This window comes from Carassius gibelio, chromosome B7, assembly GCF_023724105.1.
Source record: "Carassius gibelio isolate Cgi1373 ecotype wild population from Czech Republic chromosome B7, carGib1.2-hapl.c, whole genome shotgun sequence".
Taxonomy (NCBI): Eukaryota; Metazoa; Chordata; class Actinopteri; order Cypriniformes; family Cyprinidae; genus Carassius; species Carassius gibelio.
This window is the reverse complement of record NC_068402.1, coordinates 8,825,316-8,842,118: the sequence shown is the minus strand read 5'-3', so window position 1 is coordinate 8,842,118 and position 16,803 is coordinate 8,825,316. Positions and strand designations below refer to the sequence as shown.

Genomic DNA, 16,803 nt, shown 5'->3' with positions numbered 1-16,803 from the left:
CAGGCAAATTTTTTTTAAAAATCCTTGAAATAAGATACATTTACTCTGCAAAACAAGTTAAAAACATGTGAATCTGCCATTGTGGTAAAAAAATAACAAAAAAGCATGTACAGAAAAAGACACATCCTTCGAAAACTTGTCTTAAAATCGTACGCAGTGTCTTGAGTACTTTTAACAAAAACCATACAAGCATTTCAGTTACTTGAAATACCATAAAGATTAACTGAAATAAAATTTTATAAAGCAACATTTCTCATTTTCATTTAGTTTTTCAATGTAATAATATATCTAAAACTTAAATATTTTGCAAAAACTATATTAAAAATAAATATAAATAAAAATAAATAACACAAAAGACACTATGGAAAACATTGCATTATGAATAAATGATCTTAATAATAAGAGTAATAATAATTAATACTACTACTACTAATAATAATAATACATTATTTTCACAAAGTGATTTTTAATTGAGAAAATTATTTGTGATAAACATTTTTTTTTTTTTATGTGTGTGTGTGTGTGAAAATACTTAGTATACAGTCCCATGAAAATACAAGACACAAGCCCTTTTACACGCAATAAAATTTCAATTTATTTAAGTAAGACTAATAATATGGTGTTTACATTTCCAAACAAGCTCATACACTCCTAAAAATAAAGGTTCTTTATTGGCATTGACCATTCCATTTCCATTCAACAAAAGGTTCTTTAGATTATAAAATGTTCTTCACACTAAGAAAACTTGTTTTTGGGGGGGATCCCAAAATAATTCTTCTACCATATTGCTGCAAATACCCCCTTCTGGAATCTTTATGAAGGAAATGTGAAGGAAATGTGAAGGAAATGTGAAGTGACATTCAGCCAAGTATGGTGACCCATACTCAGAATTTGTGCTCTGCATTTAACCCATCCGAAATGCACACACACAGAGCAGTGAACACACACACACACTGTGAGCACACACCCGGAGCAGTGGGCAGCCATTTATGCTGCGGCGCCCGGGGAGCAGTTGGGGGTTCGATGCCTTGCTCAAGGGCACCTAAGTCGTGGTATTGAAGGTGGAGAGAGAGCTGTTCATGCACTACCCCCACCCACAATTCCGTCCGGCCCGAGACTAGAACTCACAACCCTTCGATTGGGAGTCCAACCCTCTAACCATTAGGCCACGACTTCCCCCTTATTTTTAAGAGTGTATCATTTAAGCAACATGAAAGTGCCATACCTATTCTCAAGGTATCTCCAGGTTTGACCGTGACGCTGGTGCCGATCACAGAGGCCATCAGAACCCTCTTCCTGTTCATCTCCTTTGAGCCCTGGTGCTCAGATTCACCCAAAGCTCCTCCTGGCATCAAGACAGCACTGTGTCACCAAACATCTCACCATCAAACGCAATCAACCAAAGCATTCCTACAGGTAGATTATTCCACTGATGGTGGAACAGCCTCAAGTAGCTGAATTATTACTCCTAGTTAGAGCTTTTTCCCAATCAGCAGAGAGATCACAGCCTGTTTCGACCGTGCTGGAGACAGAAATAACCTCAATTAATGAAAAACAGCGGGAAGTCGTGTCATCTGGGGCCAAACAAGGCCTCCACTGCCTTCTGTTTGTGGCTTATAAGATCTCCAGAGACAAGCGGCCTCTACAAAGAAGGGAATATTTCTTGATTTCGCTGCAAAAATGGATTTTACCACCCCTGCGGTCTGTAGGTCTCACGTTATTTCTCAACAAGACGCGCCAAACGATGCCAATATCAATAAGCGACTCGCAAATCTCCCGCCGGGTTCGCTGACTTTGTGGGAACCCGAGCCAACCCACAGAGTGCGGTTCACTTAGCACCGAAACGCTGTCGTGCAAGGATTTCCTCGTCACCCGGAGAAGTGTGGACTGACATACGACTGCTATGGGAATCGCTACTCACCCGCCACACGCAGCAGGCTGGAGGCCACCGACTTTCCAATGCTGTTGGCAGCCACGCAGGAGTAGGTGCCGTAGTCTGGCGGTGTGAGGTTTCTCAGGAGCAGAGATCCGTCCGGGAGAGGACTAGAGCTGGCGCCTAGCGGACCCTCCTTGCGGTGCCAGCTCAGCGTTGGCCTCGGGACACCTGTTCAGAGACAAACGTCAGGTCACTCTCAATCAATCAGTTCACACTGGAGTCTACAGCTAGAAAGAATCACCGCTTTCTGAGAGTAGGGTACACTTTAGGTGTCCCATTACCTTTTAAATGTGTTTGAAGGACAAACTGTATGCTGTCAGAAATGTTAGATACTACATGAAGTATCATTTAAAATAAAAGGACAGTATTTTTAAACACATCAAAAATAAGCCCTTAAAATGGTGATTTTGGTCTTGTCCACCTCATATCTTTCTTGACTGTATAGAATAGAATAACAAATAAAACAGTTCAACATCATCAATTTATTTTTATTTTTATAAATAATAATTTTTAAGTTAACAACAACAAATTAACGTTACATTAAATATTTTATATATTATATATATATTATTATATTATTAATATAAATTTATATATATTAATTTATTAATATATATGAATTTAAATTCAAAAAGCTGAACATTTTTATCTAATTTCTCAATTTATTCACAAATTGTACTGTTGACTGCATTTGTTAAACTCAACAATGTTGTGAAACTTAAATACTTTTCTATTATAAATATATATAAATGTATAGAAAATATATGGTGTAACCAACTATAAGCCACTATTATTATTATTATTATTATTATTATTATTATTAATAAAATTATTAATTTGTGTTTACTATTTGAAAATGTAAAAAGAATCTCAAAAACTGAGAAGTGCCAAAATTAGTAAAAAAATAAAAATAAAAAATATTTTGACCTTTTCCACTGGGTTTCACATTCAGTATTTTATGACCATTTGAAATATATATTTAGAGTTTCACACCCTATTTTGCACCCCATTCAAGAAAAGCTGGTCTGGACGCAGCTTTCCCAAAAACAAACCTAAGCTTTTGACAAATCACTGAACAAGTTCCCGTATTTAGGGGCAACTGCTATCGTGCCCTTAAAAGACTCATATGTCAACATCAAAGCCTGCGCCGAATAAATCAAACCACAGAAAATGTTGATTCAAAGAGCAGATCAGCAAGAGGCCAGCAGATTGCCACGAATTACTTGTACAAATGGGCACAATGAATGCAAATTGCCTCCCTCCAACCAGTTCCCATGGGACGCCCCCGCTGAAAATAATGAGCAGCACATGGATTGGAGTCTGAGTTTTATGGTCCCCCATTCTGCCGAATGGAGACATTAGTACTGACATACGGCTGTTAGTCTGAGAGCCAATGAATAGACACACTCTTAGGAATGGAAAATCACATCAGAGGCCTTGAGGTGTGTGTGTGTGTGCATCAAGCGCACACGTGGGCATTGACACACTCTGGCACCAGTAAACAGTCAGGCATTCCTGCAATGATGGCAGAAAGTGGTGTTGTTAAGATGTAGGTAGGATTAATAGTGGCCGCCGCAGTGACCTCTGCTCTCCAGGAGAGGGAATTTCCACTGGGAGGAAAAAAGTACACAGGAACAATAACTGTATGATGATGAAGAAAAAAATGGAACATTAAAAGAAGATATATTACATACAAAATGTTTATCTCTAAGTGCTGACCGCCTACTGACTGCAGACTCGTACAAACACGCGCTCTGTTCCAATACACATTAGAAGTGCTCCGAGTCGAACTCATTTCAAAACTACTTCCTTCTTTGGCGTTTTACCAGTCAGAGAGATCGAAAGGTAGTACTTTGATGCCAGTGATCTCTGTTTTTATTATTATTGTTGCTATTTTCACTACTCCTTTTCTAATACATTTTCTCACTATTTCGATAATTTTTTGAATTAGGTTTTGCATTAATTAATGTTAAGCAAATTGGCCAACTTATGTTTAACAGTGCTATTTGAAATAAACTGACATCTGGCTACAATGTTAAAATAAAACGAAAAAAATATAAAATATATATAAAATAAAATAAAATAAAATACTTTATTAATGTTAATCACTAGAAAATAAAAGAATCAGAAAATCAAATGCTTTATTTTCTTTCTTCTGTTCCAATATCGGGCTATATAAATGATAAAAACTATAAAATGAACAGAAAAATTAAATAGTGCAATAACATTTAGTATGACCATCTGATCTGATCACAAATCAATATTTTCTCACTATTTGTTGAATTAAAAATATAAATACAATTATATTTGAAATGATTTCAATACTGAAGAGTATTAATACAATTGTTCAGATTTACTTAAAGAAAGAGGGATGTACTTTTAGCATCATGCAAATGTTAAAATCTACTAAACTAAATGTCCTCCTGTGCGCTTTGCACTTCTTATATAATGCACACAGTATCTGCCTATGTAGAGTGCTCCAAAATCACATCCAAAATCCCGTTTGAGGTTACATAGAAGCTTTCTATGTAGGCCGCTCACTAGATTCTAGAACGGATCTACTGTTAATGACCTGCATGATAAGCAGACTGAATTCTGCTCTGTAATGACATGACCTGGATCAGACATTCGCTGTATCCTGGTGTGTGTGTCCTCTAACAACACATCTCTCCACACCATCAGCTTAACCACTCAATTACAGTATCTTCTTACATCATTACCCATACTGCACTGCTCCGTGCCTGCCTATGCCGGCCTTTCTGTCGAAGCCAACTGGACGCGTTCTTTAAGTCCTGTTTAGTCATCTCAGGGAATCAGATGGTGATGAAAGCACGAGAGAACAGCTGACACTCTGCATCAACCAAATCACTAGATAAACAAGTCTACATATACTGCGACAGTGAGTGAAGACAGACACAGCAACCACAGGGACAAATAAATGCAAATAAAAAGGAAGTGAAAGGGGGAATAGTGTCCAGTTTGGGAAGCTTGAAGGGCACAAAAGTAATGTATCTCAATTCAAGATTTCATTGAACAATTAGGCCATTAAACAACAATAGAGCGACAGGAGCCCTGTTTTTCTACAGTAGATTGGCGTTTGTAAATGACGCGGCGCGGCATAAATCCCATCGAAGGGCCCCGCATCCTGAACGCCTGTTGACTTTACAAACCATTTCTGTCCAATTAGCCGAATCTTTCACCAAAACCACATGGACAAGAGCTGTTAAGCATGGGATATGCACACATCAACCATGTTCAACCACAGAGTGATGTATCTTGATAATTTGAAGAATCTGGACATTGTGGCAACTGGTAATAACGAAAAGAGGTTGAGAATGTGAAAATACACATTAAAGCCATAGAATGGGGGTGTGTCAGATAATTTTTTTTTTTAGCATTTTTGTTGCCAAATCTCGATAGTTATACAATGTGATACAATGCATTTTGTATTTATGTTTTATGGGTGAATCTCAAAATATAAATGTAAGGTCATATTTAACCCTAAAATGACAAATTCATATATTTTTTTATTATTTATGTTAAATATAATATAATATAATATAATATAATATAATATAATATAATATAATATAATATAATATAATATAATATAATATAATATAATATAATATAATATAATATAATGCTAAATCAGGTTAGAACATTATGTGAGACTAAGCACGGGTATTTATTACACTGGTGTTTATTATTTATTGATTAATTATGCTTCACATTTTTATGACATTATATAATGATTTTAATTTTTTAATTTTTTATATGCAAAATACAATTTCCTATTTTTCTTTCGATTGTGACATTTCATAATTCTGGAGATGCAGCTGTAAACCATCCCATACCTTTGACGGGGCACTCGAGGGTGAGGTTGGCACCCAAACGGACACTTATAACCCCTCCAACCACCACCTTCAGACTGCTGCTCTTCAGATCTGACGTGTTTCTCCGCAAGGCAGCGATCGTGGGAGTTTCTGTTTATGAAGAAACAAAAACCATCCGCTCACATTATATACAAAACAGTCATTACAGAGAGCAACCGTGTGTGATGTCTCACCAGCCAGCAGAACTAGTGTTGTCTCTGAATCAGAGCCCAAGTCATTGGTGACGGTGCATCTGTAGATTCCCACATCACTGGCGCCAGGGCTGAGGATGTGTACTTCTCCCCCGCTGTCCCACGATACCCTGGGGAGGGCAAGAGAGACACGTCCAATCAGCTGTAGAGTTCAGAGAACACCATTTCATTGCATTTGCCATACTCACGCATGTAGCATTAAATTCCCCTATGTAATGAAAAATAAGCTTTTAATGTTATTTAAATGTATATCTGGGGTTTTCAATGATTTCCATGAAATCCCATGAACTTGCAGTTTGAGGCTTTTCATATCATGAGCAACGCGTCTTTACCTAAAGATGTTGAGTTTTAGAAGCTGTTTGTCTGAAATTGCAAATGTGAACATGGTTTGTGAACAACAACAACACATTATTAGCTGTTTGATGACATAGTCGAGCCAAAGGTGTGCGACAATTTAGAAAGTGAGACATAAAATCTACAACCAATCTGATACATGGGCGTACTGTAAACAAGCCATTTTGCTATTCCTTGCAATTGTGTAGCGTTTAATACAGAAAGTGGAGCAGGTAGTTTGAGAGTGAAGGTGGGGCTAATTTGAATATTCATTACTCTGCGCATACTAAATGAGGTAAGGGTGTAGGGTTTTATTCAAGCCGTTTTAAGGCATGAAGAACTCATTTCACAAAAGAATATTAAAAATGTCATTTTGATTATAAAAGATGAGTTTTAACGGATAAAATTAGAGACTAGCTTTCTTAAACCGGTTTGTATCTGCAGGGCTAAAACCACAACTATTCCAGACTGAGGTGAGACCACAGGAGCTCAATGGCCTTTCAGTGAAAACACACACCATGATTGTGTCTTAATCAAGTCACACCCTCGGATCAGGTCGAGATCTGGTTCAATCTCTCATTTCCTGTGTATCAATCAGAGGTGTCCCCCAGGCTCTGCTACTCTTAGTTCTGGTTCACGTGATCTCCTGCAGCAATCAGGAGTCCCAGAAGAGCCAATCAGAGGCAGCGTGATGGACTCTCAGAGGTGTTTATGTACCTGATTAAAGTGTTTATTGTGCAGACGCCATTGTGCGTGTCTGGAGGGCTGCTCGGGGACTCCATCCGACACTTGTGAAAGACTAGTGGGCCTCCAGAGCCAAAGAAAAAAAAAGGTTTGGATTTGCAGGGATCCTACAACAGAATAACACTAGAGAAGGCATCAGCTTAATAGCTATTTTCTCAAAACTATGCTATCCATGATTTGTTTATACATTGTACTGAATTATTCAAAGCCACATTTACTAGTTCATGAATTCCGATCATCAAACCAATGAAGGTTAATAACTACTATATGATATGCCTTACAATTACCTTCCAGATCTAGTTTCTCCAGTTTATTTCATTGAAATATAATATATAAAATGCATTTATTATATATATATATATATATATAGAGAGAGAGAGAGAGAGAGAGAGAGAGAGAGAGAGAGAGAGAGAGATATCTTTTGCTGATTTCTTTCAAACAAACAAAAATACTGATACACAAACATAAACACACACACACACACACACGTTTGTTTTTGTGAAAAATGGGGACACCTCATAGGTGTAATGGTTTTTATACTGTATACACTGTATATTCTATGGCCTTACACCTAACCCTAACCCTCACAGGAAACTTTGTGCATTTTTACTTTCTCAAAAAAACTCATTCTGTATGATTTATAAGCGTTTTGAAAAATGGGGACATGGGTTATGTCCTCATAAGTCACCCTCTCCTTGTAATACCTGTGTCATACCCATGTCATTATACAGAGTTGTGTCCTGATATGTCACAAAAACGTGCCCACAGGTGCGCACACACACACACACACACACACCACAATATGTACTATTTGAAAAGTACTGTTTATAAGAAACACAAAGTTGTTGCCAATGTGAACAATTCAAAATCAATCATTTCTAAGGCTTGATTTCAGTGAGGATGCTGCCTTAGAATACAGACACAGCATGGAAGCTCCCTATGTTCTGGAAGAGAAACAGAGTGATTAAGAAAGTCAGAATGGGTTAGAAAGCTCCAGGGTGCAGTGAGCTCTCCATCTACTCCCACCCAAAGCCACAAAGGGACGCGGCACAAAATGTGCATTGTATCCCATTCAGCACACACCTCATGAAAGCCCACTCGTTCAGAGCCACTAATAAAAACACAGCAGCTGAATCATGTCTGAAGTATCCAACTCATAGAAAAGATATCATCTAAAGTGTGATGGCACGTCTGGAGCGATTCAAATGTGTGCAGAAAATCAGCCTCGGGACAATGGCAGCATTGTTTCCACAATCACAAACATTATCCTACTGTACACTTTCATGCCAAATTTAATGAACAAAATAATGATTTTTGAGACATCTTTGGGAAAATTTGAGTTTCAACTGCATACTGTAGAAATTTAAATAGATTTATTTACTAGCACTAAGTGAAAAGAGTCATCCCCTAAAAACTCTATATGTGACCCTGGACCACAAACCAAAAGGGTCATAAGGGTCCACTTTTTCTAAATTGTTTTCGGAAAGTTGAATAAATACACTTTCCATTGATGTATGGTTTGTTAAGATAGGACAATATTTGGCCGAGATACATCTATTTGAAAATCTGGAATCTGAGGTTGCAAAAAAATCTAAACATTGAGAAAATCACCTTTAAAGTTTTCCAAATGAAGTTCTTAGCAATGCATATTGCTAATCAAAAATTAAGTTTGAAATATTTACAGAAGGAAATGTACAGAATATCTTCATGGAACATGATCTTTACTTAATATCCTAATGATTTTTGGTATAAAAGAAAAATATTTTTATCCATACAATGTATTGTTGGCTATTGCTACAAATATACCCCAGTGACGTAAGACTGGTTTGGTGCTCCAGGGTCACATTTGATATGGTTTGGATGATTTTTTCACTTATGGTGGAAATTATAAAGATGTTTGCTTAAATTAGCACATCTCTTCTCATCAGAACATAAAAAATTTGTGTTAAACTCTGAAGTTTAATACTTAAAGTTACAGTTTTGTTTAAAGCACTAACCCTACTCTATAGGCAATAGTAATTAGTAATTCTCAGTCTTCTGTTACGAGACGGAGCACAAACTGCAATGGTTTGAGTGTGAAATCCTGTTCACAGCTCTAGGTGCAATGCTACCTTGTTAGGATCTGATTTAGAGCATCGCAGCGGCGCCAAGACACATCTGAATGAAAGAGCGGGAAAGGGTGAGACTTCACACAGCTTTAGAGTCCTTGAACGTCAATCAGCTCGCCAGTGTTTTGCTTCACTTTTGGCCAAAAATAAGAAGCGCTATGTAAGCGCCACAGCAGAGCCGCAGATGGGAGGAGAATGCAGATCTACAGCGACACACAGACCCATGCTTCTCCAGCGAGGCTGTCATTGCACGTTTCATTTGAAATCACTTCTTTTCAGGTCACCTCAAAAGTGTTGGATGTTCGCAGTTTAACCACAACAACATGAAAAGAAGAAAACTTTGTCAAATTTATTACTGAAATACCACACACTGTTTTAATGTGTATATGTGACCTGATATGCTGCTTAATTTTTGTGGATTTATTTATTTATTTTAACTTTTGAATTGATTGCCGGTTTTCTTGATTAAAAGTAAATACTGTAAATAAGCATATGTGCATGTATTTATTTTTATTCATTTCACTCCAAACTTCTGAACAATACTGTACATAATTGAAATAAATAATATTAATAATTAAAATGCTATCAAATTGTTGCCTTCACAAATTGTCAAGAATGAAAAATCTTGACAGACAAACGGATAGACAGACAGATTTTGCTTCTTCCCACAAATGCAAAAAAAAATGTACAAAATATAAAACCCAGACACACTGTAATTTGGAACAATTTCCGTATAGCGAGACATGTTTAAAATATCCCCAATACCTGCAGTGAGAGAAGAATAACATGCTCTAACTGTAAATATTACTCTGTAGGAGCGGAATGCATTCATTCTGGGTTGGCACTGGGCTGGCATGAGTTGGCAGTGACGTTATATTTGGTTTTGGAGTCAAGTGGCATTGAATAGCAGTGTTTTGATGGCAGCAGTGATGCAGTAGAGACCGCACACAAACACGGCTGTCAACAAAAGAGTGGGAGGCAAATGAATTGGCAGCTCTGAGCAATACTGTGGTCAAAATATCTGGGGTATAATAAATAAATAAAGTATTATAAAAGAATTGTGCATGATCCAAAAACATATTACGACAAAAATGGTTAAAGCTGAAAACAAGATCGTTCACCTCAGCTGAACTTCAGATTAAAAAAATAATAATAAATAAATAAATATCTGTCAAGGATCTTAAGATGATGTGTCATCAAAAATCATAGAAACAAGCATCAGTTAATAAAACCGAACGAATCGGTTTAATTCCAAATCCAATAAAATAAAACCTGATTCCAATAAAATCTGATAATGGATGTGACATGTGACGAAAATTTAGCATAAAACCAGCTGTCAAAATCAACATCTGCACGGTAATTCTACAAAACGAGTCCCATTTGTGTCTTCCTTATGAAGTACATATGTAAAAAAGATTTTTAGCAATGATTAACTGATGTCAGTACAATACAATAACTTTATTTCACTTTTTATGTTTTTTTTCTAAAACAGCTGTTTCCAACTTAATGCTATATTAGTAAACATGCAAATATAATATAATATAATATAATATAATATAATATAATATAATATAATATAATATAATATAATATATTAATAGTGTTTATTTATTTATTTTCATCAGGTGAAAATCCTACATTTTCAGCCGTTCAAGGCTTTTGCAGTTGCTGGATATTTGCTTTTTCATATTATATTGTCTTTCTAAATGCCCTTTCGTCTTTCTGAAGGTAACTCAACATTTTACAAAGTGCTAGCATGAGATGGCACAATGCAATTAACACTTACTGTACATGCATTAGGTATCTCCTAAAATGTCTAAAATCTCAAACTGACTTCAGAATCACTTTGTCAAACTGAAAAAAGCACCCTGCAGTCATGTCAAAAGTGACCTCTGAAAGCTAAAACGCTTCAATATTTCACGCTTCCCCTCAGGGCTGGTGGGTTTTCAAGCCAAGGCCGCGAGAAGAGGCCTGAACAATGTTTGCTCAGCCATGTCTCTTTCAGGTCCCATAGCGCACGCCAGGAAGAGGGGCAGACAATGTTTGGCGACTGTCTGGGTGGGGGCTATGTAAAGGACGTGAGCTGGACAAAGCTGAGTCAATGTTTTCAATGACGGTATTTAACAGTCAACAGTATAGAGCAGACGATTAGACCACAATGCGACCCTGGAGAACAAGTGAAAGAAGCCCAGCCAGTACTTCTGACCCCAACAGACCGCATAACGTGAGATCTGGGGTGCTCTGGAGGTGAATATTTGAGTGGGTTGGTGATTAACAGGCTTTTGGAATATGCGATTGCTCAATCAAGATCAGTCACGGCTGGACTCAGAGGTACACAGGGAGCCTTGTTTTCTATAAAGAGAGAAAAAATGGCTTTTCGGTGTTAAAGTTGAACTCTGATCGTTTCCAACATCATGTTCGTTGGACTAAAAGAACTGTGGTTGATAATAACCAAAAAAAATAAAAAAAATAGTAAAGTCATGTGAATTCCAGAAGATTTGTAATCAGACACTCTTCTGGTGTGTTAGAGTAAAAACACCTATGCTGTTAGTAGTATTTTGAGCCACATAATGTGGGCACATTTAAAGGAATAGCTCACCTATAATTGATCATATTATTTTAGTAGAGCTCAAAGGGTGATATTTTGGAGAAAAGCATGAATATAAAAATTCAGGATGATATTTTTGAAAATAATAATAATATTAATTAATTAAAAAATAATAATGATATATATATATATATATATATATATATATATATATATATATATATATATATATATATATATATATATATATATATATATATATATATATATATATATAATAAATTGAAAAAAGCTAAAAAATATAATTTTTAATAATATTAAAATAAAATATTTGGGGAATTCAGGTAAATTGGACTTTTTGCCATTGAGAGAAATAGGAGATAATGGTTAAATTGTCCTTAATTAACCCCTTTTAGATGGAAAGCTTAAATGTTGCCTTGGCAGCTAACTTAAAAATAAAATTATACCTAAAGTACTGAAATTACTAAAAATGGAAATAAAGAATTTATTAAGATTAATAAATAAATAAATACATTTACAAATGAACATAAAATGACTAAAACGTAAAAAAAAAAAAAAAAGTAAAGATACTTTTAAAAAAGAAGTTGAGGAAGTAAACAATGATAGAATTAATGTTTTCAATTAACTCTTTTTTTAAACTTGCCATTTAAATGATTTTAAAGAAGCTGACGACCAAAAAGCCTAAAAAATTGTAATCTAAGAAAAAGGAAGAGAGGAAGAAAGATAAACTGCGACACAGTATGGCACCCCAACCCCTTCGTCTACATCTGCTTGTCTTTACCTGTCGCTGTTCTGAAGTGGAGCTCCATCTTTGCTCCAGGAGATGTCTGGAGGTGGCAATCCCTGAGCGGGACACATCAGCGTCAGGCTGTGGGTAGCATTGGTTAGGTAAGCGGTCCTGCCCACATGGATCCGAAGATCCCTCTGGAAGCTCATCGCAGATCCTTGATGCTTTTGTCGAACGATGACCGCTCGACTGCCTTTTTTTGGCGTTTTTCCCTCAGAAAGTTCAGAAGTGTTTGGCGTCTTATCTAAATGATTGCCTGTTGTAGTGCTTTCCTCGGTTTGTGCCCCTTGCCCCGCGGCAGCCAAATCCTCCATAAGTTTTCCAATCAGATGCAATGCCACTTCATCCGTCACATCTCCGCTCTCGGCCAGCTGACTGATGTTCTTCACGAGCTCCTCGAACTGTGCAGGATCAAGGACAAAGGCTCCCGCGTGGCTCCTGGCGGCTGAAGCCAAAGCGTAGTTTCCTAAAGCAAGAGTATCCCAGAGTTCCTTAGGCTGGCCATCGTCATCTCGGTAGAACTCGTTTTTTTGCATCCAGCTTGGGGGAGATTTTGGAGCCTTCTTTTCAGGTGGAAACCCCTCATGGCACTTTGAACCAACGAAACCTCCTTCTTTGTTGACATACGGATGAAAGCTCCTACTTCCCAAACTCTTTCCTTCAGGGTGTTCCAGGAGCCTATTATTGTATCCGATCAGCTTCAGGATGAAGATGTCCGAATCTTGGTTGGCCCAGCAGCGGTACAGTCCGATATCTTCAGCCTCCAGGTTGTAGATCCTCAAAGCGCCAGATCTGGTGATGCTCAGACGTTTGGAGCTGGTCAGATCACTCCCATCCTTCTCCCAGCGGACCTGAGCTTTAGGGAAATGCCGAACGGGACACTTGATAACAACGGAGGTCTTGGGAAGAAGGTAGGCTCGTCCTCCGATGGTAAAACTGAGGCGTTTCTCTTGTCTGGTCTGAATATAGATGCGTTTCAGGCCCATGACCTGAGGGCAACGTTTTTTGGTGTGCTTGTGCTCTGCGGAGAGAGATGGAAGAAGTTGAAGCGGTTCAAACATCGGTTAGGGCTAATTACTTTAGTTTCGCATGAGGTTATGAACGCTTTAGAAACCCTCGAATAATCTCAGCAGTTCAAGACTCTTGATTTCGAGCCCAATGAAGTCAAATCACACGGGAAAAAGGGGTTTGGAAAGTTTAGGTGAAAGAGCGAAAACCATTAGGGCACAATGTGAATGTGTTCTCCGCTTGCAGACTGATCTGCTATGGGACCGTCCCTTCATACCACAGAGCATTATCAAGATATACAAACCGATAAACCAAATCCAGCACGAAACATTATCAAGGCCGATCTCTCTGCACCGCAGCATTAAGCTTAATCTGAAAGCATCTCGGAGCGATTCTGGAAGTTTCATACGTTCACATATATGACCACAGAGAGTTCATTGGTTCTTGGGTATCATGAGAATAATAATAACATGCTAAGTGATACCTACAGAACCCTGCTTTTTATTTGAGAAACTTGAGATGAAACCCAAGTAGGATTGTGCTGTTACTAGAGATTAAAACGTCAGGGAGTCCCGAAATCTTTTTATGAAATTTCCCTTGTGCTGCTATCAGAATGCATGGAGACTATAGTGAGAGCAAGATCAAATAGAGGTCAGTTCTAAGTTAAATTACGGCCATAATTTACATGAAATGTGCAAGAAATCCAACGCTTCATACTGAAATATCCAGGCTTAAACTGACGTGGCAAGTAAAGGATGGCTGGAAAACAATGGGATGGCAAGCATAGAGTGTCTTACTGCTGCATGGGCTCATCCGGCAGCTCCTGATCAGGGGAGGAAGAGGAAGGTCACTACAGGCTGACCTGTCCAGAGTGACCAGCTGACCAGAGGCCGTCTGTCTCCTACACACGGGTTCCCTCCGCTGAACACCTTTTCCACACGTCACAGAACACTGCAAACACACATGGACAAATCCATACATTAAATCAACTATATTAAAGAAAAGATTACACACAAAATGGAAAATATAAAGGCCCATTTACACTGCCACTTTAAATGCTTGAGCTCTTAAAAATTTGGTTCATCCTGATTGGCTGTTGATGTTTTTATCACTCATCAGCTGGAGAAAATCATTCTGAAACTGACTGAACAAGCTTTAACATCTTTAAAAAAAAAACATTTTTGTTTGTTTTATGTTTCTTTTGTGTTGCTTGCAATTAAAGAAACTGAAATATCTAGTTGGAACAATATTCACTTTAGAAATATATTTACCTTTCTACCTAAATATTTGAGTTATGAGGTATTAAAAAAAAAAAGTTTTTGAAAAAAGTCTCATATACTAACAAAGTTGGAATTATTTGATTAAAAATAAATAAATAAATAAAAGCTAGTTATGAAATATAATTGCAATTTAAAATATATGTGTTATGTTTGAATATGTTGTAAAATGTAATGTATTCCTGCTAATTTTTTCAATATTTATTTCAGCAGAATTTTCAGCATCATTACTCCAATCTTCAGTCTTTTAATGCATTCTTGTTCAACAGAAGTAATTATTATATATATATATATATGGATGGATGGATGGATGGATGGATGGATGGATGGATGGATGGATGGATGGATGGATAGATGGATAGATGGATAGATGGATAGATGGATAGATGGATAGATAGATAGATAGATAGATAGATAGATAGATAGATAGATAAATAGATAGATAGATAGATAGATAGATAGAACCCCAAACTTTTGAACAATAGTACGTTTAATGAAATAATACATATATAATCAAAATGCTTCCCAATTGTGGCAAAAAATAATAATAAATAGTAAATAGATACAATACTAACCCCAAACTTTTGAAACTGTATATAATTGAAATACATATATATAATTAAAATGCTTCCCAATCGTACAAAAAAACTAATAAATGAATAACTTCAATACTGACCCCAAACTTTTGAAAGATAGTGTACAGTATACAATTGAAATAACACACATTAAGAATTAAAATGCTTAACAAAAATTGTACCATATATAAATGAATAAAAAAACTGACCCCAAACTTTTATCAGTTGTAATTTCTACAGACTAAAGGCTAGATTACATTACACAACTTTTAATATCTGAAAAGATTTTGAAACACTGTACATCATGCCTCAGCTATCTTTGTAAATAGTAGAAACTGGGCATCATACACTCAATGACAAAGGCGAACAATATGGGTTTTAAAATCGGCTCAAAACATCAAGCATGTCTGATTTCCTCCAACTGGATGGAATCATAGTCTCAAGCTTAAAAAATCAGAGTCGGTGAACATCATACATGATGTGATTTCCTATTAAATGTGTCAACCCAAATCTACGGACTGGCTATTCATCATCTCCTGCAAATTGGTGCAAAGATCTGGGCAAAAATTGTGTTGTGTATTCCAGCCTTAACCCACTGTTTGTGGAGAAATATTATTTATAAAGTATTTGTCCCTTCAAAGGTGTCCCAAAAAAGGTTGTGGGAACATTCCATTGAGAACATATTCCCAAAGTTTAGCTTGGTTAGTAACACAAACACACCTTTGACCACTCTCCTCCTTCCAGACGCGGCAGCAGACAGTCAGGGTTGATGCAAGTCCTGTGGACGTCGGGTTTGGTTCCAGCGCACTCCTCGTCGCTCAGCCTGCGGTAACTTCCAGAAGCCAGTCTCTGTTTACAGTAAACCTTACGCCACTGAGTGCCTCTGCCACACGAATGAGAGCACTGACCCAGAGACCAAACAAACACCAACATCAACACCAACAGACCAACCCTCGCCACATGTACCACAACCACAAGAGCGCAGCATGCAAGCAAATGCAACCACACGACACTTGATGTGCAGATGTTGTCTATCCAAATAAACGAAAGCCAAGTGAAGATTCAAGAACAGCTATAAAAATAATTCCACATCATGTTCCGTGATCAAAAAGACATGCTCAATGAAAATAACGTCCTTTAATGTGTCTGTGTTTTTTGTTTTTGTTTTTTTGTGAATCTCTGGTGCTTTGTGCTGTTTTTAATCACACAAGAAAATGTATGCAAAAGTCTCTCCTTGATGTCTAGGAAAAATCATTGAGATTTTAAAGTGGCCTCGTTGTCATTTTCATAAAAATAAAAAAATGTAAATTGTGCAGCATACATTTTTCATTTGGCATGAAATGTTGCATTAAAACATTGCATGCATTAGCAGTGTGCGG

At 37.1% G+C, this 16,803-nt stretch overlaps 1 protein-coding gene and 1 long non-coding RNA gene across 3 annotated transcripts in view; one reads left to right on the top strand and one right to left on the bottom strand.

The window, feature by feature from the left end:
- LOC127961344 (ADAMTS-like protein 3) overlaps positions 1-16,803 on the bottom strand; it is a 150,144-nt gene that overhangs the window by 11,520 nt on the left and 121,821 nt on the right. Inside the window, exons 19-25 of the mRNA XM_052560422.1 lie at positions 16,145-16,327; positions 14,370-14,523; positions 12,559-13,585; positions 6,006-6,133; positions 5,794-5,922; positions 1,922-2,104; positions 1,226-1,345 (exon numbers count right to left, since the gene is read on the bottom strand). Coding sequence (XP_052416382.1) covers positions 1,226-1,345; positions 1,922-2,104; positions 5,794-5,922; positions 6,006-6,133; positions 12,559-13,585; positions 14,370-14,523; positions 16,145-16,327 — 1,924 coding nt within the window. The remainder of the gene's footprint in view (positions 1-1,225; positions 1,346-1,921; positions 2,105-5,793; positions 5,923-6,005; positions 6,134-12,558; positions 13,586-14,369; positions 14,524-16,144; positions 16,328-16,803) is intronic.
- Positions 11,290-16,737, top strand: LOC127961346 (uncharacterized). 2 transcript variants are annotated; one of them, XR_008154423.1, is made up of 2 exons: positions 11,290-11,455; positions 16,169-16,737. It is a non-coding gene; the product is annotated as an uncharacterized LOC127961346 (long non-coding RNA). The 2 variants fall into 2 exon arrangements; XR_008154422.1 differs by having other exon boundaries at positions 11,290-11,539.